The 25,695-nt window shown below is 39.2% G+C and overlaps 1 protein-coding gene across 1 annotated transcript; it reads right to left on the bottom strand.

The window, feature by feature from the left end:
* Positions 1-1,214: 1,214 nt before the first annotated feature.
* b3gnt2b (UDP-GlcNAc:betaGal beta-1,3-N-acetylglucosaminyltransferase 2b) lies at positions 1,215-21,572 on the bottom strand. Its single transcript, XM_020649715.3, has 3 exons — positions 21,410-21,572; positions 10,744-10,904; positions 1,215-5,803 (listed from the first exon to the last, which is right to left on the bottom strand). Exon 3 carries the CDS (start codon positions 5,776-5,778, stop codon positions 4,585-4,587), a length of 1,194 nt encoding a protein of 397 aa, XP_020505371.2. The 5' UTR covers positions 5,779-5,803; positions 10,744-10,904; positions 21,410-21,572; the 3' UTR covers positions 1,215-4,584.
* Positions 21,573-25,695: the final 4,123 nt, after the last annotated feature.

The raw sequence follows: 25,695 nt of genomic DNA, 5'->3' as shown, positions 1-25,695 counted from the left end.
CTTTTTCAACACTGTTTCTGCCACATCTACAATTTATTTATCTTTTAACAGCTGTGATCAGCTTCTTTATTCCCTTTGTGCATTGCATTGTGGGAGAAAAGTGAGGTGATAGCACTAAAACTGTATTTTGGTGGGCATGTTTTCTGCTTGGAGTACACTTTATTAATTTAAATGTGAAGACGACACTGCAGAAACCTGCACAGCCAGTGTTGTATTAAGTTTGTGTTCACTGCTGCCCTCTACTGTTGACAAACGTTCACTGCACAAGCTTAATAAACAGGGTCTTATATTGAAGTTTGTTTGCTTAAATATTAATGTTATTAATACTTGAGATTATTTTCTCTTCAACTTTCAACTGTTCTTTTTGCTATGTTATAATCATAATCCTCCTCTGGGGATTATCTCAAATTCAGAATCCTTTTATCCACTTTTGTTGATACTATTAAGTATCAAAAATGCCATTTAAAAAAAACAAAAACATTATCAATCAATCTCTGGTTTACACCATGTCATTTAGAGACATGCTTCTCACACACATAGGCCTGAATCACACACATGCACAAACATGTATTAATGGAGAGATGTCATAGTGGGGCTGCTACACACTGCTACACAGGGAGCACACCAGAGTGATTGGGGGTTCAGTGCCTTGCTGAAGGGCACCTTGACAGTACTCGGGAAGTGCCCTGGCACCTCTCCAGCTACCAGAACAACTTCCGTACTTTGGTCTGCACAGGGACTTGGATCGGCAACCCTCCGGTTCTCAACCCAAGTCCCTACAGACTGAGCTACTGCCGCCCCAAATGTTAATTAATAATCTCAATAAAGATGAAACAAGATCAGCAGATACAGAAATAAAGATTTTTTTCCTCCGCTGAATACTTCAACCTCCCCTTTTAATTGAATAAATATAGCACAAGAATCCCTTCTTGGGAAAAATACTTGTTCAGACAGCTGCCTTACGAGGGATCACAAGCAGCTATTACTTCATTTTAAAGGCTCCTAAGCCAAACAGGTCAAAACTCAGTTTAGTAGGTGTACAAGATACTGCAGGATGCTGATCCTAAATGTATTTATCAGGAGTCTTCAGGCCAAAATGATGTGAAAGATTACATTAGGGCGTGTTGGCTCTAAAATGAACACTAAGTACCAAGATTACTTTCACTTGCATGTTGAGCTTCTTGTGATGCAAGCAGATGAACACATTCACTTCATTCTGATTTCACATCTTTTATTTGTTTTTCTTACAAAATAATGCATAGAACAATTATACAGCAAAATATAACTTTATTGAAATTATCACGTCATTCTGTATTAAAAAAAAAGCGATCACGCTGAACATACAAACAAGAGGCACAGATTTGGTGATCAATTCTGACTAGTGCAGGTGTTTTGTAACACAGTAATGACAAGTTTCTGAAATACAGACACTTAATGCAAATATGTAAAGTAAAAAAAACAACAACTTATAAATATGTGAAGGCAATGATGGATCAAAAATATAAGTAAAAATGTGTTTGAAAATGTCCCCTCAAGGTAACGGAGCAGACATATTTGATCCTGATTTGATAATAACTGACAAATTAAAGGCATGAATAACGATATAACAACACTCAGCTTTTTGTTGGTCAACTTGACGGGTGTGTGGACGAGAAATCTTGCATCTAACACAGGATTTCTCCAGACAATTATGCCTACTGTGTTAACCACTACATTGCCCTGTCGTTACAATTCTTGAGCTTTAGTGACATTTCGTAAATTAATCAATGGTCATATGACATTCTTCTATGCCAGCTTGTTGTCGGTCTTGCCTTTATAACAACACCAGCATGTACAGAAGTTCTAATATACAACTTAACTGAGACCAGAGAAACACTGACTGTGCAAACACACAGCTGAGTTGTGTGCTCAAAATGACCAAACAAAAACTGTGAGGCATAAAAACAAATTAAAGCGCAGTGAGGGATTAAACTCCAACATACAAGGCATGAGGATAGTATATTATTAAGGCAAAATTCTGTCATCAGATGAACAATTCAACAATATACATGAGTGATGATACATTTTTAAAACACCTAAATTTCAAGTAGCCCCAAACTGTGCAGCAATGATAGTATGCAACCTATGAATGGTTTTGTGAGCGACAGGGAACCACAGTGAAGATGTTGACACATGACCCGAAGAACATATAGTGGACATTGATGCTTAACCTCTGCTCGGCTCCTATTTTTACCGTTCTTTTTTTTTTTTTATCTTGCATTCAGATTCTACAAAAATGTGATCACCCAAGAGTAAATAAAAAAAAAGGCCTAAAATTCAGTATGTCACTGTGATTGTCTGGAAATATCTGACACATGTGTAGGTGATGGACAAAATGGGTGTAGAAATTCCACATTACAGTGACACAAAATAGTTAACCGGAGGGATAGGTTGTCATGAGTGATCCATCAGAGATTCAATAAATTAACATTTGGTTAAACTGTGACATGAAAAATAGGGTCCAGGAGAACAGTTTTGGGTCATGGAGTTGCCAGTGTCTGTCAAGCTGAAGCTCACCATCCTGACCAGCAGGGGGAGCGCTAACAGAGGTGCAGGAACATCAGCCGCCTTCTCTCAGATCAAAAGTACAACAGCCAGGTTAAGGATCTAAATTTCTGTATCACAATCAAAAAACATATATTTTGTTTAGTGTTGACCTTATGGACCAGAGCCTGTTTAGAAATACTGAAAAAAAGTCCACTTTTTATACATAAATGAATGAAAACAGACTGATCCTAAACCTGGGTAAAGATATTCTTACAGATTTAACAGATTTCATCTGACCTTATCCTATCAGGGACAAACGGCGAATCTCCTTCTCTCTAGTTATTCAACTCTCTGAAAAGAGTTGTATCACACAGAAGCATCCAAGATCCCTACAGTCCGACTGTGTCTCACGCACAGCTAAAAAGGAGTATTAAGTAACATATGTGCAGCACCCATGTCATAAAATGAGAACAGCATTTGTGCTATAAAGACAGACAGTAGTGAGCTGAGCAGGGATTTTCAAATCATTCCAAAAGGACTTATCGGTCATAATAAACAGCAAAGAATGAACAGATAAAGAGCAAAGAATGATCATCATAAGCAGTAAGTTTAGACAATAAGAAACAAATTCCTCCTGAAATAGAAATGTAACATTTTGAAATGAGACCTTTACAATGATCAGTGAACACTCATTTGTCAAGTAATGAAAGCTTACGTGTCTTGGACACGATGATACACCATGTTCCACCCGTGTTTAAAGCATTTTGTAACTCTTATTCACTGAGAACACAATAAAGCAAACATAAACAGTATTCAACACTTTCACACAGCAGCAGCAGACACTCGTGAGGCAAGTTAAATCGAGGATTTTCAGACAGACGCTCTACCCTGGCCGATTAAATAAACATATCTGAAAATGCACTTTTCTGCGAGCAGTTTTTTGTTGTTGTCTAAAGTGAGATTCTGAAGCAATATTGGACAGCATTTGGATTTCTCTTTTCATTTCAACACCAAGTTCAGACCTGCAGTGCTCTACAGAGCTGAACTCAAATTCCTCCCGTTTCCTGAACGCAAAGCGTGTATTCACTCAACTTAAAAGCCCAATTCTAAACTCTACATCAATTTGAAGTATTGTTGTTGTAACTTGATACTAACAAGTAAAAAAAAAGGAAACTATCATTACTCAACGGAAGTGAGAAACTTTTTGGATTCAGAGAGACTGAATGACAAAGGTAAAGAAAAAATATTCTCCCAAGGATTGACAAACGTTTTTTAAATAGTCACGAGATCCTCCAGATCTTCAAGGAGGAAAAACTGGTTAAGTTGGAGTTGGAACAAGTCCCAAGTCAATACTTTAGGGAGTGTGGATGAGAATAGCAGCGCAAACTAAGCAACCAGCAACAAGTAGCAGGAGGTGTTCACCAGGACACTCTTTTAAAGCTAGCTGCAACAAACTGCTGCAAACAGGGACCGCTGATTGTTACCAAGATGTGAAGTTTCAGAGCTTCACTCTTTCACTTACATTTGAAATATTTAGACACTCAAGAGTGCTGAAAACATTTTCGTTTTCTACTATGTCAAAAACCTGACACCGTTTCCCTTAACCAAATAACAAAGAGAGTCCCAGGTGGACACATCCAAGCTCTTAGTCTCCTTATTTCTACAATACAGCATCGATAGGCTCCATCTCAGAGCTGACACACAGTGTTAAAGCATCTAAAGGCCATATAAATAGTCTTGTTATAAATATGTGCACGCAAAGACAGACACAGTCACTCTCAACAGTAAAGCAGATTTAGCTCGTCAATGGAAGCCTGACGTCAAGTCAAAATACTATGGTGGCCGACTTTAAAATGGAGTTAACAAATCCTTCCTCATTTCTTAAAGGATCAGTCCAATCTGAGGCTCCGAGTGAATATGACCATATCTTCACTTAAAGCTGCCAACTGTTAAGTCCAGACCCTGTTCAAAATGTGTTTTTTTTTCCATTGACCTCTGGGAACAACATCGAGGTGTCTTGTATAGGGCAGAGGTGCCAAAGTGCCTGTTTCAGAGCCATCACTGGCAGTTAAGATCAGGATTACTGAGCCAGGCCCAGATCTGGATCATCTCCTGCGGGGTCCTTGGGTGAACCAGCATTAAACTCTTGTAGGCGCAGGGGTTGGACCTGTACTTCTCCTCTATGTTAAAGGTCCTGAAGCCTTTGTGCTTCTCGGGGGCCAACCCGAGCTTCCTGAGACACATCCCCGTGTAGACATCATCAATCGGGTAGAGTGCCACGTGTTGTGACACGTTGTGCAAACGAGCAGCAATGTCACCAGAGTAAAGGTACCCACCTCCTCCTGCATATGGAGGGTATGTTCCAACGTACATGCTCTCTGGGATGAAGTATTTGACCTTTTTGTCTCTGTGTGGCCCCGCGTTGGTGATCACGTCACCCACAAACAGGTCCCTGGCTTTGGGCTCAGAGAGGCCCTTGAGGAAGTCCAGGATGCGGTAGGTGTTGACGAAGACATCATCGTCGCCTTTGAAGATGAAGCGAGCACCAGAGCAACGAGCCTGGATCCACTCCAGGAAAAGGACCTCTTTAACCGTCAAGTTAAAGAATGAATCTCTGTAGTCCCACTGGATGATGTCTTTATGGCGGATGCTCTCGTACTGCAACATCCCGGAGAGATCAGGGTGATGGTCCCCTGCAGTGGCATTGCCCAGGAGAAAGATGGTAACCACTGTCCGATTGGCAATAAAACCCGCCCGTCCCCAGGACTGCCTGATGGCTTGGCGGCGGTCAAAATGCGGTGCCAGGGATTTGACTGCCAGAAGCAGGAACGGTGACTCCCTACAGATATTAGGCTGGTCCACTGTGATCGGGTAGGAGCGGCACTGCATGTAAAGCAGGAAGTCTTTGAAGCGGTCTGGAAGGGAATTGTAGTCTTTTACCCGAGTCGTAACCTTGAAATTAGGCTTGCAGGGGTCAGAGGTTAAACTGGTGTCATTAAGCCAATCAGGCAGCTCTACATTGCTGTAGTTCGCAAACAGAACAGGGTTGTTTTGAAGGTCCAGAAACTGCTGCTGGCGGTTCCAGTAAGCCGAGCTTGGAGCGAGTTTGGTCCAGAAAGGTTTGGAGGGGATGTTGACTTTTTGATGCTCGTTTTTGTCTTGACTGCTGTGGCGGGAGATGATGATGAAGATGAAGAGGTTGACCATCGTCACTGTTACCACAAGTTTGAGCCTCCTCCGCAGCAGCGCCATGACACTGTCCTGCACCCTTCACCACCTGAGCAGACAAACAAAGGGAAGAAGTGAAGATGTGAGGGATGGAAAACACAATGATGATAAATACAGTCTGTGGGACAGAAGGTGTCAATAGTCTGGATATTAGATAGAGGAACACCAAAACTCCCTTCTATTATACAATGTGGCCAGGGCTTTATTTTTCTCCATCCTGTAAAGAGCCCTGCTATCTGCGGCGCTGTTTCATTGTTGCCATTTATTTTGGTGGTGCAGCCTTTTTGTGTGTGTTTTGCTTTAAACAAAAAGGCAAACTATCAGTTCAGTGATGGATAACTGTTGTAGAAAACCTGACTCCTCCATTAAGGCTGACCAAGCTCTAAAAGCTAATATGCATGAAAGATCTGTTAAAGTCGGGATGGAAAAGGCAATTGATTTCTCAAGGAAATGATCATGTGCTTTCCATTTCAGGGAAAACAAGATCGTCATCACGTCTTTTAAGACCAGTTATGGCGAGCAGCACAATGCTTAAGTGTGTAGTTATGCCACATCTCTCTTTGATAAGAAAGAATAGAGAGAGAGGAAAAGGAGAAGAAATATCAACCACAAGACCAATGTCACAATAAGTTATATGAAGATCTGCAAGCATTTGTTATGAAGCTGCGGGGGGGGGGGGGGGGAATAAAATGACTGAAAGGTGAATTGGTCTAGTAAAGTCAGGCTGGAAACTTAAGAAGATATTTGAAAAAAAGAAAGAAAAAAAAAGAAATCCAAATCACATTTACCCACTTTGACCACCATATTTTATAGTGTTGTAGCTTTCTGCCTCAGACTTCTTATGAATCACACGTTTTTGGTCAAATTTAATGGCATCATATAGACAGAACGTTGTAGTTACAGAGAAAATCATTGATCTCTGGAAGAGCCGAGTTATGTTTACCTTCATCCTCCTTGTGTTCTTTATTCTGCAATTCTATTCACAGAGGAGCTTATGTCTCTCACAAAACTATTCAAAAGAGTGGCATTTGGAAAAAGGCCTTTAACCTGTAAACTACATTTTTAAATTATAAATGATGTCTTCTAACCCACTGCTTACCTGCTATTCCACTAAACCCAACACTTTTCATGAAGTTAGAAAATATGCCTGCAAGCTTCACGAATCATCATCCAGTAGATAACATTCTGGTCATCCAGCAGGGTGTGCGAGTGTGTGTGTGTGTGTGTGTGTGTGTGTGTGTGTGTGTGTGTGTGTGTGTGTGTGTGTGTGTGTGTGTGTGAGTGAGTCATGTTTGCACTTCCAAGATAGGCAGTTACCATAATCATTAAGATGCCCATATGCATATACTGGTAGTCCTGGCTTAACTCCAAACTAAATGTAATAAACACATTAGACAATTATCCACCATAAAAATGTGTCACCTGAGGTCATTCTACATGATAAGTAGTTACAAAGTGGGCTATTGTAGTAAGCCTACAATTACAGCCATTATGTTAACATGCACTCCAATGAAAGCACAGTTCAATGCATCTTTGTCTGCTGATGACATTTCGGTTCGATGTTCAAAAAGCAGAGGACAGCTTTTTGATGTCATCTTAGATTTGATCTTCAAACAAAAGAAATGAGGAGAACATTAGAAGACAACAGAGCCTTTCAGGAGGCAAGCACTGCCTCAGGTTTCTGCTTTGGAAAGCTCATACATTTTCACTGATAATGTTTCTTTGCCATGTTTCACTTTCCTTTTTTGTTGGATAACTGAAAACTGCCATATTCGGCCTTCTCCCTCTAATTTTCTATAATGCCTTCTTTTTGTTCAGGCCGGTGAGGCAGCCACATTGACAGAATACCTGCTCGAGCCATGGTAGTTTTCATTTAGTATTTCTACTCCAGATGATCATAAAAACACCGAGATCAAAATGATATATAATTATCAAAATAACTTGTGTTTAAATGTAGATATATTGCAATAGAGAGATGACAATGATGATGGCGAGAGAGAGAGAGGAGGTATGACATGCAACGAGGAAAGTCCCGGCCAAACTGTTGCCTGGCATGCTCAATCACTTAAACAGCTTAAGGCCATCAGGATGCCCCCATTGACCTTGATTATACACTCTGAAGCTGTACATATATCCTATGTAAAACAACACTCTGAAACCAATAAAAGAAAAAATGAATAGAAAATAAAAAATTGTAAAATGGCAGTAAGAACACAACTTTTTATCTGAAACTGAGCCAAGAAGCCAGAGGGGTAGCTTGGAAAACTGAAAGTCTTAACATCTGGGAGAAATTGTGGTCATTTGGTTGCAGTACATTTTTCCCCTTGACCCTTTCTGTCAAACCCTAATAAAAAAAAGAAAAGAGAAACACGTCAGCCATGCATGTATTGCTGAGAAGCTAAAATCAAGCCAAGTTATCGAGTTTCAAGCTAATCTACTTTTCTTCAGCAGACAAAACGTTGAGCATGTTTACAATCTTCACTTAGTGTACGTTAAGCAAGTGTCAGCATGCCCACATCTTCCTCCTAAATTACTGTACAAATGTCACAGCAAACAATCCACTGCAGAGATGTTTCGGCTTGGTTTAGGGATGCAACACTGACGATTTTCAAGACTCATCAGAAAATCATCATCTTCAAATGATTTTATGATTAAATCGATAAATCATTGAGCCTGCAGTATTTTCAAAAGGAGTTAAGATTCCCAGAACTTACTGTGATGTCCTAAAGTTCTTTTTTTTTTTTTATATATATATATATATATATATATATATATATATATATATAAATAAATAAAAAAAAGCTCAAGCACATTTACATGGAACATGTATATATATACACATACATAAAAAAGTACATACATGAAACTCTACTTGATCCCTTTAAATGGATTAGGTGACATGAGCTCCAGTGGGGATTCTCTTCCTTTGCACCACTGCTTGCGTCCTTCCTGCCTCTGTATCATGTTGCTCTCTCAGCCTCCTAGCAACAACTCTGCTCTGCTGCGCCCCTGTTTGCTCACTTTCTTACTCCCAATCCCTTGTTTACCCCATCTTTTTCCATCCACTTCACTGCATTCTTCTTCTATCCTACGACTGGTTATTTGTCCTACTTTCTCTTTAATTGTCCTCATATTTATGTGAAAACAGGACAGAGACAGAGTCACCTCCCCATAGGATGATGCTACATAATCCTGAAGTTATATCAATATTGTATTATCAACAAGGACAAGGACAAGCACAGACATACAGCTTTTTCTCTTTACCCCCTCCTTTCCTTCTCTTTTTCTCATGGATAATTACTCTTTCCCCTTAAGTGTGTCTCTCCGTACAGACAAGGGGACTTCTGGGAAACAACTGGGTGGGGGAAGGGGGGCTTCCGAAGAATGAAGCTAAACAACATGTGGACAAGACAACAGCTTCCAGAAACCTACCAAACTAATGTGATGTGAGGTTAAACGTGCCTACGTGCATTAGCCTGAGTGTTTTCCCTCTAATACTCAAATGCTTACATCATCTTCTCATTGTAACGCAGCTGTGGTTTACAGTTGTGGATACCTTGGTGCACATTTTGCATCACACAGGTCAAAAAAAGGTAAGGGAAGCTCAGCAAGTTATGGTGGTACGGAGTTCTGGTAAAAGACAAACACAGGAAGAAGGAGAGAGTGATGCGTCTGTTCAGGGGAACGTCTTTCTCTCTCTAATTGACTTTTTTTTTTTTTTTTTTACTGCATGCAGACTCTTGTTTGATTCATGAGCAGTAATGGATGATATTGATCATTTATAAAACATTAACAGAGTGGCGTCTCCTTCCCTGAGTGTAACCATTAGTTCTTGTTGCTGCTGTTGACCTAAGTGTTTACATTAGTGTGCGGAACCATCAGCAGCAGTTTTATTTCCTGGGCTGGCATTTCCTGTGGTGAAGGTGTAAAATGTTGGATGGCTTTGCAGAGAACAAAGTTGTGACTTGCTAAAATTATCCACCAATGTAACATGTTGTAATCAGCATATTTCTTTTACATGTTTTTTGCTGACAGGTTAATATAACACAAAATACTCAGCTACAGGGAAATGTCAGTGTAAAAGTGCCAATAAATATGTAGGTATCAGGCTAACTCAAGAACTATACCTTCAACCACAACTCTTCTTTATGTAAATAGATGGGACTAAATTACACCTGTCACTGTGTAAAGAAATATCATTGCCACAGTATTTACAATGACTCCCTCTTGATTTGCAGTTCCACCATGAGTTAGTGCTAGACATGTTGCTACTAAGTGCACCAGTGAAAAACGCTAACAGTTTAAAGAGCAACTAGCAAAAGTTAGAAATATGAGTGGAGATTATATTTTGTTGTTAACATTTTTCTTACTAAAATTTCAACAGAAGTAACAAAGGGGAAAATCCTTTTAACCGCAATTTGGACTTAAAAACAGATTATTTTTTTTTTGTCAAGGTTGGATCGAGGCAGGCTGCTGGACAATGCCAAGCTGTGTTTGATCAAATGTGGTTTCTGCCTGATAAAAGGTTCAGTCGGGTGTGGCGTCTCACCTGTGTGGGGGAGGGCTGTAGGGCATCAACTCATATTGGCAAGAATCACTAAAAGGTTGGTGTGTGAGTGTCACTGAGTAGATCTAATGGAGTTCAAAAATTCTGTTTAACAGAGCATTTCCTCGAATTTTATTTCTAATTCGGCCGGCAGGCTTTGAAGTGCTTAAAGAATAATTTTTTCAACAAGCTTTGCAGTTTAAACTGTTTTTAAAAGCACAATGTGACTTCTCAGAATCAGAATCGGGGTTTATTGCCAAGTACATTAACACATACAAGGAATTTGACTTGGTGTATTGGTGCTAAACAATTAACAAAGAAATAAAGGAGAACTACATGTATGTTTCACTTTAACTTAGTCTCAACAAGTATTTGTCACAGTATTGATTGCTACATTCACAACAATGTTTTTGAATCTGTGAGTACACGTTGTACAATCTTACCTGTGCAGGTAAGAAGGCCTCCTCAGCTCGAGTCGTTTTGGTGTCTCCTGCCGCCAGCTCTCTTACCCCATACTTAGCCCCGCCCTCAGGGAAACAGCAGCCAACAGGGAAAAGGGATCAGGAAGGGAGGATGAGGAGAGGGAGAGGAGTGTAGGTTGAACCTAAAAACATAGCACACAACGTGAGACAACAGCTGTGAGGAGCTTGAGCAGAACAAAGCAACAAAACAACTATCAGCCACATGAGATGCCTCATGAAAACTACACATGCTAGTAAACAAAAATGTAACATTAAAAGCAAAAGCTATCATGTGCGAACATAACATTGCAGTCAATTATCAAAAACAGGATGAAGAGATAAGAATATGTTCTCTCAGGCACACTGACTTTTTTTATTTAGATCACCCTATCCTGTTCGATCTGCATTAGCCAGTATGATGAGAGAGATTAAGCTTTGAAGTGCAGAGTATGAAAAACACACACAAGATCTGTAATTTTCCTGAGTCCGATTAAAATAAATAGAACCTATGCAACTCCATTTAAATGAAACTAACAACAAGCGGTGCAGCTCGTGTTTCCATCATGTTCATGTGTTTACAGCGGGGGGTGAGACATCCACCTTCATTAAGTTATTATTCTTTAGAAACGTGAGCAGATGTCACACCCTGAAGTACTATATATTCTAGTTCTATGAGCTAAATACATACTTGGGAATAAGTTAACACGTAATTTATAAAATGTTATTCATTAGAACATTTTGAATGAAAAATCTCTTAAAAGTAGGCAGGGAAATCAACAACACATGGCCAAGACATCAGTTTTCTCCAGAGGGTTCTGGCTGGGGATATATGGCTTCTCTATCTAATTGAAGAAAACATTTCTCATTTATCAAATGCGCAGGAATCAGATTACAGCAGGAAACCAACCGCAGCCTGGAAACTTAATTGCATGACAATGTCCTAAATGAGAGTACAAAGAGAAACAGGTGGAATAAAGACAACAATGAAGTCCAGTTTTGCACAAGGGTGGCATTAAAGACATGAAAAAGTCATGACCTTGTATTAAATATACAATGCAGACAACCTAACTGCTATACTAGTGGAAAACTATGAGGAACTGCAGCATTCACCAGAAGACAGATAGCCGACGCCTCTCTTACAGTTTTTTTTAGGGATTTGAATAGTTTATAATTGTGTGTATTGCCCATGATCTTTCCCCCTCCTCAGGCTTAAGTCTTCCGTTTGAGCTTCTCTTACTCACATGCATGCTGTGGACATGCTGCTTTAGTCGTCAATGTGAAAAGCTTCTTTCATACACATGACTGGGTTTTGTTAATTATCAATCTGCTGGTTAGATATTAGAGGTTACCTTGTCACCTCTCACTGCGCTGTGTCAATATGCAAACTGCCTAGAAAATTCACTTAAAGATTATCCAACACAAAACCATTAAAGGCAGGTTTAAATTAATCAACAATGGAATGTCTGGGTATGCTTGCACAGACTAACCTAAATATGACCTGTGTACTCAAGATTTCACTCCGTGCTTTTTTGACTGGATGTTCTCCTTTTTTTCCGGGCATCTATTTCTCAATCTTAAATTACAGTTTAAAGTCAGTGATGTATCATAAAAACCTTTTCGTTATTGGTTTTGAATGATAGAGTTTGTATAAAGCTAATTATATATATATCACACTCCCAATTACTTCATCAACTTCATCTTCATTGAAATACAAGCCTCTACAAGCTAAATGAACATTTCTTAAGTCCAGACACTTCATTATCTACCTCAAAGCACTAAGGGTGCCCTGGTAGCTTGCCTGTTAAAGCATGAGTCCCTGTGGTCAAAGGCTAAGTTCTTAATCGCAGCGGCTTGAGTTTTATTCAAACCCAGGCCCTTTGGTGCCTATCATCCTCTCTCTCCCTCTCTATTCCCTGCATTTCCTTTCTGTCGTTGGCCATTGTATCTAATAAAGGCAACATAAAAAAAAAATGTCTCAGGGCTTTTACAACTGCAGTGGAAACAAGTTTTAAACTAAACATAACAGGAAATAAAACCTGCTTTTCTGATAGCCAGCACTCAGGTGTAGCAGTCATTAACAAACACTGTATTCACAGAGGCTGGAAAAGTATACCGGTGTTTCCTCCGCCTTTTCCTGTTCATATTAAAGCACTTAGAGAGAGAGAAAGTATCTTTCGACATGTTTTTAGGAGATCTATTTCGTTCACATTCTGCAAGATACTGTATGATACAATAAGCGATTGAAGGCTGAAGATAAAAGTCGTACTCTAATGCAGCTAGAGGTGTGCCATAAGACAATCTTAAGAGTTTGAAGGATTTGAATGTGTTGACAATCTGCTAAAGCTACAGAGTACATTATATCTGATGCAGTTCTCTGCACCTACACAGACGCCTCCTGTTGGGATATCAGTGAGGCCTGGACCTCGGTTGTTAAAAAAATAAAATAAAAAATGCCAATACAGTACAATAGTTTATATCCATGCATTGATTTCCATGCGTGCTGCTTGAAGTGATGTCAGTCAGCAGCTCTTTCTCCTCTGGTTCAGTGTGTAGCAAGCAGATTTGAGTTAGTAAGCAAGCTTACCACTTGTCTGTCAATCAACATTGTCCCGCCCCTCTACGAATAAAACTCAAGATTTCAGTAAAATTTACTATGGCCACAGAAAAACATTCTGGATTATGTTTATCTTATTTTGCCATTCTTACTAGTGTATAACCAAAGCTAAAGTCAAATCAGCAAATCTGTAAAATATAAACAGCCTATGAACAAAAGCTACTTTTTTGAAGCTACAGCTGTAAGAATTCTGAAGGGCTAAAGTAGTTGGCTATAGAAACAAGAAATTGAGGTCTACAAGTTTTCAAATCAACACATCACTGTGTGAAAATGTAACTGATGAACACTAAAAAAGTCACATTGGCAGGGAAAAATGTTTAGAGTTCTGTATTTTGTTCAGTTGAAATCTTGGTACTTAAATACTTGTCTCACATCAAGCCAACAAAATATGATCGTTTCAATATTTTGTCCCACCCATACTTTCTAATGTCTGCAATTTTAAAATGTATCTTTGTGTGTGAGCTGTGCTACATGTGAATGCACTTTCTATACATCTGTATTTTAGTTTGTTGCATGCAGATATCATGCTGCACCTGTGCTGATAAATACAATCAAAAAGATATTTTTGAGCCATACTTGACCCGGGTCAGAAGAATATAAGAGGATGTTACGGCACGAGGGAATGTGGGCCTGATGGCAACATGGTGTGAAGAGAGAGCACCATAAATAGCCTGAGGGCCTCAGCAGAGAAAGGTGCCGCCTGAGCTTGAGTCTGCCCACCAAATATCTAAAGTCAACATCAGTATTCACCAAGGGCTAAAGGTCCCACCACAGCGAGTGCAGTCAGTCACAGACGCGTGGGTTGCACTAGTCATTCTTGGCGGTCATGGTGGCTTTTAATACCTTAACTGCAAAACATGCACAACAGGGACCTATTTAATTTGTGAGGATGCTGTTTGCAATATACTTAAGGTATCTTTTTATCCAGGTATTTTTCTGATTTAAAAAAACCCCAAAATGTTTTAAATGAAAAAGAGATACTTTGATCATGGAGGTAAGCTTAGCTAAGAAAAACTGTGTTCAACAGCATATCGTGTAGATTCAGTGACACTTCAGCAACTTTCTGCGAAATATAAACCACAACTTGATGACTTGAACCTGGTTCATCTGGCTGAAGGATGGTGTAACAACAACAACCCAGGACAGCCTGGTGAAATGTTTATCCCTTTGAATACCTGATTAAAGAGTCAATCTTTAAAAATGGTGTGTTTGAAAAGCGCAAAACAATCTGTGGATTGAAAAGAAAAACTTGCTTGAGCTGATAATAACCCCACCACACACACACACAACTTAAAATAGAATGGTATTTCTAATTATCAACAAATACTTGTCAGTCCAACTGCGCACGCTAAAGGTCACCTCTCTCTTTGGCGTGACTCATCTGCTCACACTCAACATAATCTAAACATAAAGATGTGTGTCTAAAAGTGTGTGACAACTAGAGTGATTGCATTAAACCAACATGCCAAGTTTAATCAGGACACATGACTCACAGTGTGATCAGATGAGCAGAGACATGTACATATTTCAGGTTGCAAAAGCAATCATGTACTATATATACACTGTCATGATAACAGTTTCCATCTGTAGAGTAGTGAGAAACAACAGCTAGTATAGAGTTAATGGCACTATGAAACACAAGTTCAATAATCACTCTTCTTCTCTTATGTGGTCTCCTTACGTTCCTGATAAACCTTTTGTTGGCTAATTATCAGTCAAGTAGACGCAGAGTACAGTGGGTACATCAGAGCTTTTTGGCTTAAACTAGAAAATGAATGGGGGTTGATGGGAGCTTCTAAATCCAAATACAACAGTTATGTTGCAGGTCAGAATCCAGATTTTTTTTTTTTTTTTTTTTTATTTAAAGGAGCTACTATAAAAGGTCTGTGAAGTTTACAGAAGCTGCCGATTTTTGTTAAAATTCACCAGTTTTTGACTCCCCCCCATTAAATACCAAAAAATGTATGAGTGCTTGTTTAAAGATGAGTCTGAAGAGTTTGTCTATCCAAAGAAACTAGTTAGATACAATTAAGTTTAATGGTTAAAAAAGTGATATAATTTTAAGTATATGCAGAATTTAAGTTTGCTTTATGAATAATAAAGTATTTATCATGCATGAAAATGGTTTAAGCAGTTAATGCATGGAGGAAAATTAATTTCCAGAGAAAACAATCTCAAGTCTCATTTATACTTACTAACGCGGACAGCGTAGAGGGAGTAAAGAGAGAACGTTGTGATATATTTTCTTTTGAAAGTCAATGTAAGTTAGTGTGTATAGGTGGTGGAGTTATCCTTCTTAGCTATGAAGCACACAATACTCAAGTCCTCACAAACATCTTAAAACTTGTTAGGTTTGTTTTGTCCCGATAATCTCTCTCATCCTGTGCACTTCCCCTCTTAACATGTAGACTACATTTCAAACAGGATACTACAGATGTTGTGTTTAGGGTGCAGACCAGGGTGCAGAGTCGCTTGTGTCTGTGTAACTGTGTTTCATCTCAACAGAGATCAAAATCATATTAAGATAATATAATTATTGTTTTTCCTGTGCATAAAGTGGGTGTGCGTGTGTGTGTAATCAAGTAAAAGAGAGAGTGACCATTACTCACAAATGATGCTTTCACCCGGGATAACCTTACAGAGTCCAAGCTTGTTCTATACAACTCTCTTATTAGGGCCCAAAGATCAAAAGCATACATATTTTATAAATGAAGAGCAGTTTGGAGACAAGTTAAGGAGCTCTTATTGTGCAAACATCAGAGAACCAATTATATCTGGCATTAGGTCTGAGTTGTGAACTATAAACGGAAAAGTTTGTTAAACATCCTCAGAGACTGAGGCAGGAAGAGGGTATGGGCTGCAGACAGAGGAAAACCAGACAATAGTTTCAAACAAGAACCATACTTTCTGCAAGACAAGAGGGAGCTTAAGCTCGTTTAATAGTGTAGCATACCAAGTTTCCTGAGTTAAATCAATAATTTCACAGCAAATTCCTGGCTGTGATACTTCTTGGCACTGTTTTATTGATTAACAGTGTTGTGAAGTCAACCTAGTTCCCCCGTGTCTGCGTTATATCCTTTCATTTGCGTGTGAAGTCTCTACTAGTCACATGTCGCCAAACGTCAAACAGTCATATCCTGTTAGTCAAGCACCGGAGGCCTTCTCATTTTACTTTTGCCATCTCTGCAAAGCAGTTAACTAAAAAGGAAAAACCAGCAAATAATTCCATTAAGGAACACACGGATACTTTTGTGCTTAAAAATGACACACAATCAGTTACTCTGAACTGTAGTTGAGTAAAGTTCGGAGTAACTAATTGTTGAGAACAGTTCTCTACAGCTTACTTTGATAAAAGCCATGTGACACTGCAAATTTGTAGTCCTACAGAAGAGAGCAGGACCATTCGGTGAAGTATCATGCATATATTGTAAGCTTAAATGTTTTAATAAATCTTATCTTTGTTTTTTTTCCAATAGTGCCATTCTGAGTGACCTCTCTCTGCACAGCCTGACTTCATGCCAATGATGCCATGCTAAATTTCAATCCAACACGATTACCTGAAAGTGGGCAGGGGCATCAATGCCCTTGTATTTTCTTAGTGCCCAACTTAATTTTGCTCAGTGTGCTGGATTAATACAAGGTATGACTAACCTAACATCTCTATGTTTCTTTTCATCTCCATTAATGCCTTTAAACCCACGAATTGCCATATTCAGGAGCCAGTGCAATCTACCAAATAACTGTAACATTAAGCACCAATCATGTCAATGCAGCAGTACAACCATGTAAGCTGTTTTTAATGGACCTAGGAAAAAACGTGGCAGCCAAGCACTTTAATAGCAGCAGCTGCTTCTGAATTTGGAAAATACACATTTGGTCTCCTTGGCTTGACTCCTGAAAAGCATTTTTGGTGATTAAGAAAAAGAAAAAAAAAGAAAAAAAAACTGCCATTTTAATCAAAACCCTCATTCCATGGATGAAATGTGGATGGACAAATAACTAACTGATCTTCATATTCTTTTTTTTAAAGATTTATTTCTGGGCTTTTTGTGCCTACATTGTAGAGATAGGACAGTGGACATAACCAGGGAGAGAGAGTGGGGAATGACATGCGGGAAAGGAGCCAATTATCAACTGCAGTCCATTGGTCATTTGTAACCAATACGCAACTCATTTATAGAAAGAAAACAATGAACACCATAAAGACAGCAATGATTTAAAAATAAGCATTGTTAACAAAACAAGTCCAATACTCAATGGTAGCAAAATAAGCATTAGTCAGTGCAAATTATTTGCACTGATTAATGACAGGAAGCCTTAGAACAATGGTCCAGTTACAAATTAACAGTACTATTTAGTGCATGTCCCAATGCTTGCAAGGTACACAGTGCACAATTACACTATCACTCAACTGAATTCACAGAGCTGATAACAAATCTACCTTAATGTGGATCAGAAAACAAAAAAGGAGTTTCCTAAACTCTTTTAATTTAGTTTTTTTAACAATTGAACGTCAAAGTTTAGTCAAGCGAGTAAGAGCCAGTTTTTAAAAAAACACAAAGATTAGGGTCTTAAAATGATAGCTGGTTGTCTACATTTCTGGTTAGTCGTTAGCTTGTGTTGCTGCTGTGACAGTCACTGCCTTAGCTTAGAAAACTGGCTACAACTAAATGGTTCTGGCTCCCTATTCCTAGAGGAGTTGGCTGGTCCAATTTGGAGCACCTGGGCCTGTTGCTCTCAGGGCATAAAAGCCAAACCCCAAGGTGGAGCTCTCTCTCTCTCTCTCTCTCTCTCGCTCTCTCTCTCGCCACATGGACTCACATCCTCCACAACTGCACATTTTGGACACTGTCACAGTTTGCTTCAGAACACCCCACATTTCATTTATGCCACACATCCACATTCACACAAATGACCTTACTGACGGACACACTCCATGTTTGCTGTTCTAAGGTCATTACTTTACTTTGTTAGAATAAATCATCATTATCTGAAGTTAACTGGTGTCCTTTCTCATATTTGAGCCAGGTAATGACACCACGACATTCGAACCAGCTAGACAATGACAGTATTTATACTTGGATACTTTCCCATGATACCTGAAAATAAGTTTTATCAAGAGACTTGCTCTATAAAAATTTTTTAATGATCCTGTATTGGCCTATATTGTATTATATAATTTCAAACTAATGTTTGGTGACTGTTTGACACACATAGCAGATTTCTGTGTCAATGAATGACAACAGTGTGGTTATAGTACTGATTTAATAGGATGTCCCCATAATTAGCAGGAGCTCTGGTATTTCCAGGTCTCCCATGTGTGATGTGCTAATTTTACTGACCTTGAAAGGAAGAAAGTAAGGGGGTGACTGGTGAAGGGCCTGATTTCTTTAAGGAAGAATGTGCAACTTTTTAATTCAGTAGATGTCGCCCTTGAGCACCAGCATGAAACCAAAACAAACTTCTGATTGCTGACAACTTCGCAATAGTAAAGCCTCTGCTCTCCTCCTCAAATCCCTCTCCACTTGCGTTCGCATAAAGGAGTTTAGCGCAAGCGGAGGATGAAAAAAAAATGTCCTTGGGTCGAGCTGCAATTGCCTGTGGCCTGCATTGTTGTGTTAGTGTGCTAATGTTAGAGCTCCTTAGTTAACCCCCCTTCTTTATATTGCATATAAATTGACACACAATGTTTGTGATCTAAAAATGCTTACATTACATTCAAATAACCAGTGATTATGTTATTCTTCTTTTCTCTAATCCTTGACTAAAACAGCTTTTATACACAAGGAGAGGAGCTGGCCATGTAATCATGTCCATGTTAACACAAGGTAAACACTGTTCCGACAACAACACGGCCAGCTGGACTCACGCTTCTCGCTCATTATAGACAGTCATGACTCACAGACATGTACATTAGGATAAACTTGATTTCTGCTATATTAGTGTTAAATGTCGCACAGTCTTCCTTTAAGAGGGAATTATGTTTTCTTTTTAAACTAAATGCAGTTCTTCGTTCAACACTTGAGAAGGCTTCAATTCTTAACAAGCAATTACTTTGAATTTTTATCCCACATAGACTTATTCTTAACTGCCTGCAACTTGACTGTTTTCTGCTATTAACATACAGATTGAACAAATGTGCCTAACATTTTGTGGTCATCACAGTTCTAGGAAGAAATTATGTGCATTACTTTAATAAATGACAGTTATTATTACTCCTTCCTCTTCCCCTCTACATCCTGTTCCTCCCTAAATATTAGTCAGCCACTATCAGGATGTCTGAAACTGTAGAAAGGAGGGGTTCATTTGGTGGCACAGAGAAAGTGTTCTGTACTGGTCAACTTGTTTCACAGCCATGCAGGGCAGAGACAGAATAAACAAATAAGGACCATCGCATATCACAGGAAAATAATACTGTCATTATCATGGCTTCGACATGCTATGTCCATCAGAAAGCTATTCATATCAAAACTTTTTATTGAGCTGAGATTGTTTTTGGAGATTGTGATAAACCACTGCCATGGCAAAGCAGAACCAATAATGCTAATCATTTTGTTCCAAATTTCAGTCCAACTAGATCAGGGGTGGGCAACTGGCGGCCCCCATCAACCCTCAACGTGGCCCTCGGGTCAATTTTTACACATCAATTAATTGGAAACATGAAGAAAAACATGACAAAAATCTGCCATGAACTCATGAAAACCAGAAATATGTCCATAATAATATTTGATCACTGGTATATGTTGAGTTAAATTTGAGACATAATTGACTATAATCGTTTTTGTATCCTACAATTCGGCCCCCTAGCAGTGAGAACTAAATGAATGTGGCCCCTTGCTGTGACCAAAGTTGCCCATCCCTGAACTAGACTAATCAATCGAAAAAGGGTGTTGGCACTAGAAAAAAAACCAGATTATATGACCAGTTTTGTGAAAGTTAAGTAGTCATATCCTTACGGTGTTCACTGCTTGGTTGTAATTTATAAGCATTTATATTCACCCAAAAGACAGAAACTCCCTTTTTTTTGCCTAGATGAAGGATTCTCATCCAAAGTGTGGTTTGGACTTTTCAGTCTAAACATAGCAGGGCTGCAGGGCTGACACACACACATCTGTGCAGAAACTCTGGAAAATGTTGCTCATGCGATTAAGAACTTTTATCTTGGAGAGCCCATGTGGGATCAGAGAGGAGGGAGAGAAGGCTAGATGGAAGACGAGATCTTAAAAAAAAAAGAAAAAGGAGTAGTTTCTCCAGGTTAGTTCGGGTAAACTATGTAGATTAAAAGGGGGGCAAGGGGGCTTTGTCTGCTATCTCTTTCAAACATAACACAGACTTTATTCTGTTTTCCTGCCCAAAACTTTACATTTACTTGTTTGTTTTTAAGGTTTTAGGTACACTTGATACTCAGTAGGTAAACTCTGTGTCTGTCAACACTCACCATGGCATCAATAATGATTATTTCCATTACTCATTAATTGTGTTGGTCCTTTATAATAGATCTCTTAGTCTGATAATGGCGGAAAATTCTTAGATGACGGCTTCAAAACTTCCTGTTTTATCCCAAAACTAAATGAAATATATTTAAGGTGTTTCAGCTCGATAATACATTAAAAATCTTCAGTTCTTAATAATGATTAACCTGCAAACGACAAACGAATCGGCTTGTTTTCAGCGGTGAAACTCCCAAAGGGGTCGGATAACGCTGCAACTTCAATGTTTGCTAGCTGGTTTTTTTTATATGGTCTGCTTTTATCTTTTCTCCTTCCTCTCTAAGTTTCTTCTCTGTTCTGATAAACTTCTTGGTAAGTGCACCCAAAAAGCAAGAGCCAGGTCCCTTATCTTATGAAAGCATTTGAAGACCTAAATGTACTTCCCACCCCCCCAAGGAGTAAGACAGCTAACTCTCTGCGTATGTTAGCTCACTTCACCGGGCGGGTTAAATGGTCGACAGATATATTTAAAACGTTAAAGTCAGCTCATTACTCCAAAATAGTACTAACACAAAAGACGCCCTCCGGTGCTCGGTTAACTCACTTTGTTTCCCACCGTCCTCGTCAGCCCAGCAGTAACTCCATGAACCGCGGTAAATTTAGTAAATCCGGTCTTTTTCGGCGGTCTAATGTCGTCTTTCACTGTTTTGTCATTCCTGCTTTTACCTCCGACTGAACATCGCTTAAAGAATCGACTCCTTCGGTGTAATGACGCTGCGCGGTGGGTTTTGGGCGGAGCAAGGCAGTCTCCCTCTCTCAAACATGACCCACCCACTCACACACACACACACACACACACACACACACACACACACACACACACACACACACACACACACTTCGGGCCACACATATTTTGTCAAGGTGCGTCCTGTTGGCCTAACTTTTACTTAAATTATGCTACCTGAGGATCAAAAACCCTTAAGGTGGCGTAAGTGTAATGAAGCCCCCTGGCATTAAAATAAATATCTCTTGTTGGAGCCTGAAATGCTTTAAAGTAGGGAACCCTAAAGCCAACCTTTTGTTGCCTTACTATACGATGTTTTCATGTTTTCAATGGAGTCATGTTAACTTTTTATAGAGGCAGCCTCAATATTTTTTATCATAACCTACGTTATCTTTAATATTGGCCATTCCAGTAAAAGCAACATATTTTAATATCATTGGCTATACCTGTTGTTGATTTAAACTTAAAGTATGGCCCATTGAGTGTGACTTTTTTTTTTTATCAGTGAGAGGGCTTGAATTAAAATGATTTGTATTTGAAGCCCCCTGGCATTAAAATAAATGTCTCTTGTTGGAGCCTGAAATGCTTTAAAGTAGGGAACCCTAAAGCCAACCTTTTTACTAGGCTATACAATGTTTTCTATGGAGTCATGTTAACTGTTTATAGAGGCAGCCCCAATATTTTTTTTTATCATAACCTACATTATCTTTAATATTGGTCATTCCAGTAAAAGCAACATATTTTAATATCATTGGCTATACCTGTTGTTGATTTAAACTTAAAGTATGGCCCATTGAGTGTGACTTTTTTTTTATCAGTGAGAGGGCTTGAATTTAAATGATTTTGTAAATAGCCTACTTTAGGGTTTGTATTGTTACAGTAACAACCTGAACAAAGGCAGGCTACAACATCATAACACAGAGCTGCCCCCCACTGACACTGAAACCGAAAAGACGATGAATTGTTAGGGATGATTGGGCCATACAGCAAATGTAAAAAAAAAAAAATTCTAATCAGTCACTGTTACGTTACTGCTACTATCAGTAATCAACCACTTCCCTTGAAACAACAGTCTACAAGAGCTTGGAGACAGGATTTAGAATTGCATTTTCTTATCAACACTATCTAACGGTCATCTTAGAATGACAAAGTGGTAACATAAAATAGAGAACAAAAATGGAGAATAAACTTACACATTACAACATTTGTCTTGTGAGTCTTACAGGTACAGAGCCAGGCATAATGATACACTAACTGAGTGCTGGGTTCACCTTCATAAAAACATGAGAGTGGAATCAAACCTCTTACGTTAACTCACTCGAGTGAGTCAGTAGTTTCTTTCTCACACTGTGAAACTTTTCCTTCAATAATGCGAAAGTGCTTAAAAACCAAACAAACAATGCTTCATGTTAGCCTTAGTCAGGTACTTTATCAATGCACACTGCTACCTTAAAGAGCCCATGTTATGCCCTTTTTGGGTTTCGTATATTTAATCTATGTCCCTACTTTTGTATGTTCACAATAGCTAAAGTTCGAAAAAAGTGTCTGTTTTCATGTTTTCTGTTTAATGCTACAGCTAACAGGAGGACGTAGGAGAAGCCGCGTTTCCGCGGACTTTGAATTTTTGCACATAGATGTGCCTAAATATGCACAGGACACTTGGAGGGGCATATAAAACCAGAAAAAGCATAATATGGGACCTTTAATTGTGGAACACAATCTTGAGTTGACCAATGACGAAAATGGAAGGCAGGACAATCATAAACAATCTTTCCCATCTCTGCCATCCAACTCCTCTCACATGAACTATTCATCTTGACCTCTAAAAGGGTCCAATTAAAGCATCAAGAGTCCCCTTTGAAGTTAGCAATAGCAACTATGCCACTAGTATTCTTAGCTTTTAAAGACTCCTGACAGCTTAAGTTCTCAAAGTAAATCTTAAATATGAGGAAAATTACCACTCTGATTCTGCATTTACTATGGACTTTGCTAGGAGTCGGTTCAAGCCAAAGGGATATCTTTCCATCATCTAGTCATGATTCAGTAATCAGGTTGACATAACCCTTGTCAATGTTTGGTGAATTAAACAAACAAAGATGCAGCAGACTGTGAACTGAGATGGACCTGTTAGGTCTGAGTCGGAGAGTGACATTGAAATGACACTACATTTCATACATTCATAGAAATGGCCTTTTTCATCATCTGGATTTTGCCAAACTGTGTTTTTTCTTGTTTTTCTTGTACTAGAATCTTCAAAAGTAAGCATTGCTGGACCGGACCAAACAAGAGGCCCCAAGATGGCAGTTAGAAGTAGGAGGTATTGCGTGTGTGTGCGTATGGGTGTGGGGGTCTCGGAACAGCAGGGGGCCAGTCCCTAGGCTTTCCCGTTGTAATGACCCAGACCACAACAAAAGAGGGTCTGCTGCGTGGAGGACTGGAGGCTGTAACAGACCCACAGATGGTCACCAATGAACACAATGAACACCCAGCTTGTGCTCATAAATAAGAATTAAGCTCTATAGTTAATAAGACTATAATGGATTAGCAGTACATAAGATGACAATCTCCCTAGTTGAAAATGTGTCACTGTAATTACCCAGGGTGTAATTTTTCTTACAGATTACTGTCAACCATAAATACATGAACGTATACTGTACATATGGTCCACACCCTGCAGTGGGTCAAGTTTAATTGCCTCTCGTACATTAGAGCCCTCCACCAATCAGTGTGTCATTTTAGCAGAGCGCAGGTTGATAATCCTGGCTAACGATGTTAACTTGACAGGATAGGATGACCAGAGAGCAGCAGGGTGTGAAGGACCCAAAGACTGCCAGGGCTCAGGTGTCTCTAATGTCTCTACCAGAGTCTCAGGTGGTCAGTGAGGCATTATTTGCAGTGTATGTGATCACCCAAGGGTGTCTGTGGATAACTGGCAGTTCTGTCACTTCTGCCACCCAGCTGCTTGTGTATCAGGTTAAGTCAAAGAGGAACAAGCACGTGCTGCTGGTAATAAGGTGTATCGATGTAGTAATTTTTCAAACAAGATATTGCTTGTCAGGCTGAGCTGTTATCTTCTGGGTGTTTGTGGTGTATCAGGTTTTATACACATAACGTTTCCTGACGTCACAGAATTGACTCATCGGAAGACTTTGGCGAAACTCGATACGACGTGGAACACATGATGTGAGCACAGCAGATAATTTACATTAGCAATAAAGAGGGGCATTTTAATGATCAAAAGCAATAATGAGGATGTTTCAGCCGCACCAGCATTGACCCAATCTTTATAGAGACTTTATATTAATAAAACATGAAGAAGAACTTTATTTCAAAAACTTGAGCAGAATCAGACTTGTTTGTGAACAGGCGCTGTTGTGCTTTGTATCATATCTTGGTACGTAACTCTATTTTTCTTCAGAATCAAAAAATTAATTGCAGAATTTATTTCTTTTTTTGGGGGGATTTCACAGCTCTGTCTGTGACTTTGGTTCTCAAGTGCCTTTTGTCTGTAATGTGAGTACGCCCTTTTAACAGGCAGAAAGCTAGAGCAGGACCGGACTCATTGGTCACCAGCCATCTTCCACATATTTTGATACGTTAAAAATATATATTTTTTTTCTGTGTGCAGATTTGTTCACTTTTTTTGATGATTTCATAGTAGTCTCTTTACTTCTTGCATTTAATGCAATTTGTCTTTGAATTTGCTACCTTTTGATCGCCCTTGAGCACCAGCATTAAACCAAAACAAACAAACAATCTGCTTGTTGGCGACACCTCCGCTATACTGAAGCCTCCTCTCCTCCAGCCGCACATCTCCAACCCCTCTCCACTCACAAAGGTGTTATAAATTGGTCTTTGGCCTTTGCTCGAGCTGCAATATCCTGTGGCCTGCATTGCAATATCCTGTGGCCTGCTAATGTTAGCAGACTTTGGTTAACTCATAGCTTCATATTGCACATAAATTGACATGGAATGACCAAGATCTGAAGACACTAATGCGACATCCAAATAAGCAGTGAATAGGCAATGTTATTCTTCTTTTCTCTAGTAGTCCTTGAAACAGGTTTATACACAAGCCCGGGCATTATAGCTGGCGGGATTCA

Source organism: Labrus bergylta, chromosome 10, assembly GCF_963930695.1.
Source record: "Labrus bergylta chromosome 10, fLabBer1.1, whole genome shotgun sequence".
NCBI classification, from domain to species: Eukaryota; Metazoa; Chordata; class Actinopteri; order Labriformes; family Labridae; genus Labrus; species Labrus bergylta.
This window is presented reverse-complemented; position numbering and strand designations above follow the sequence as displayed.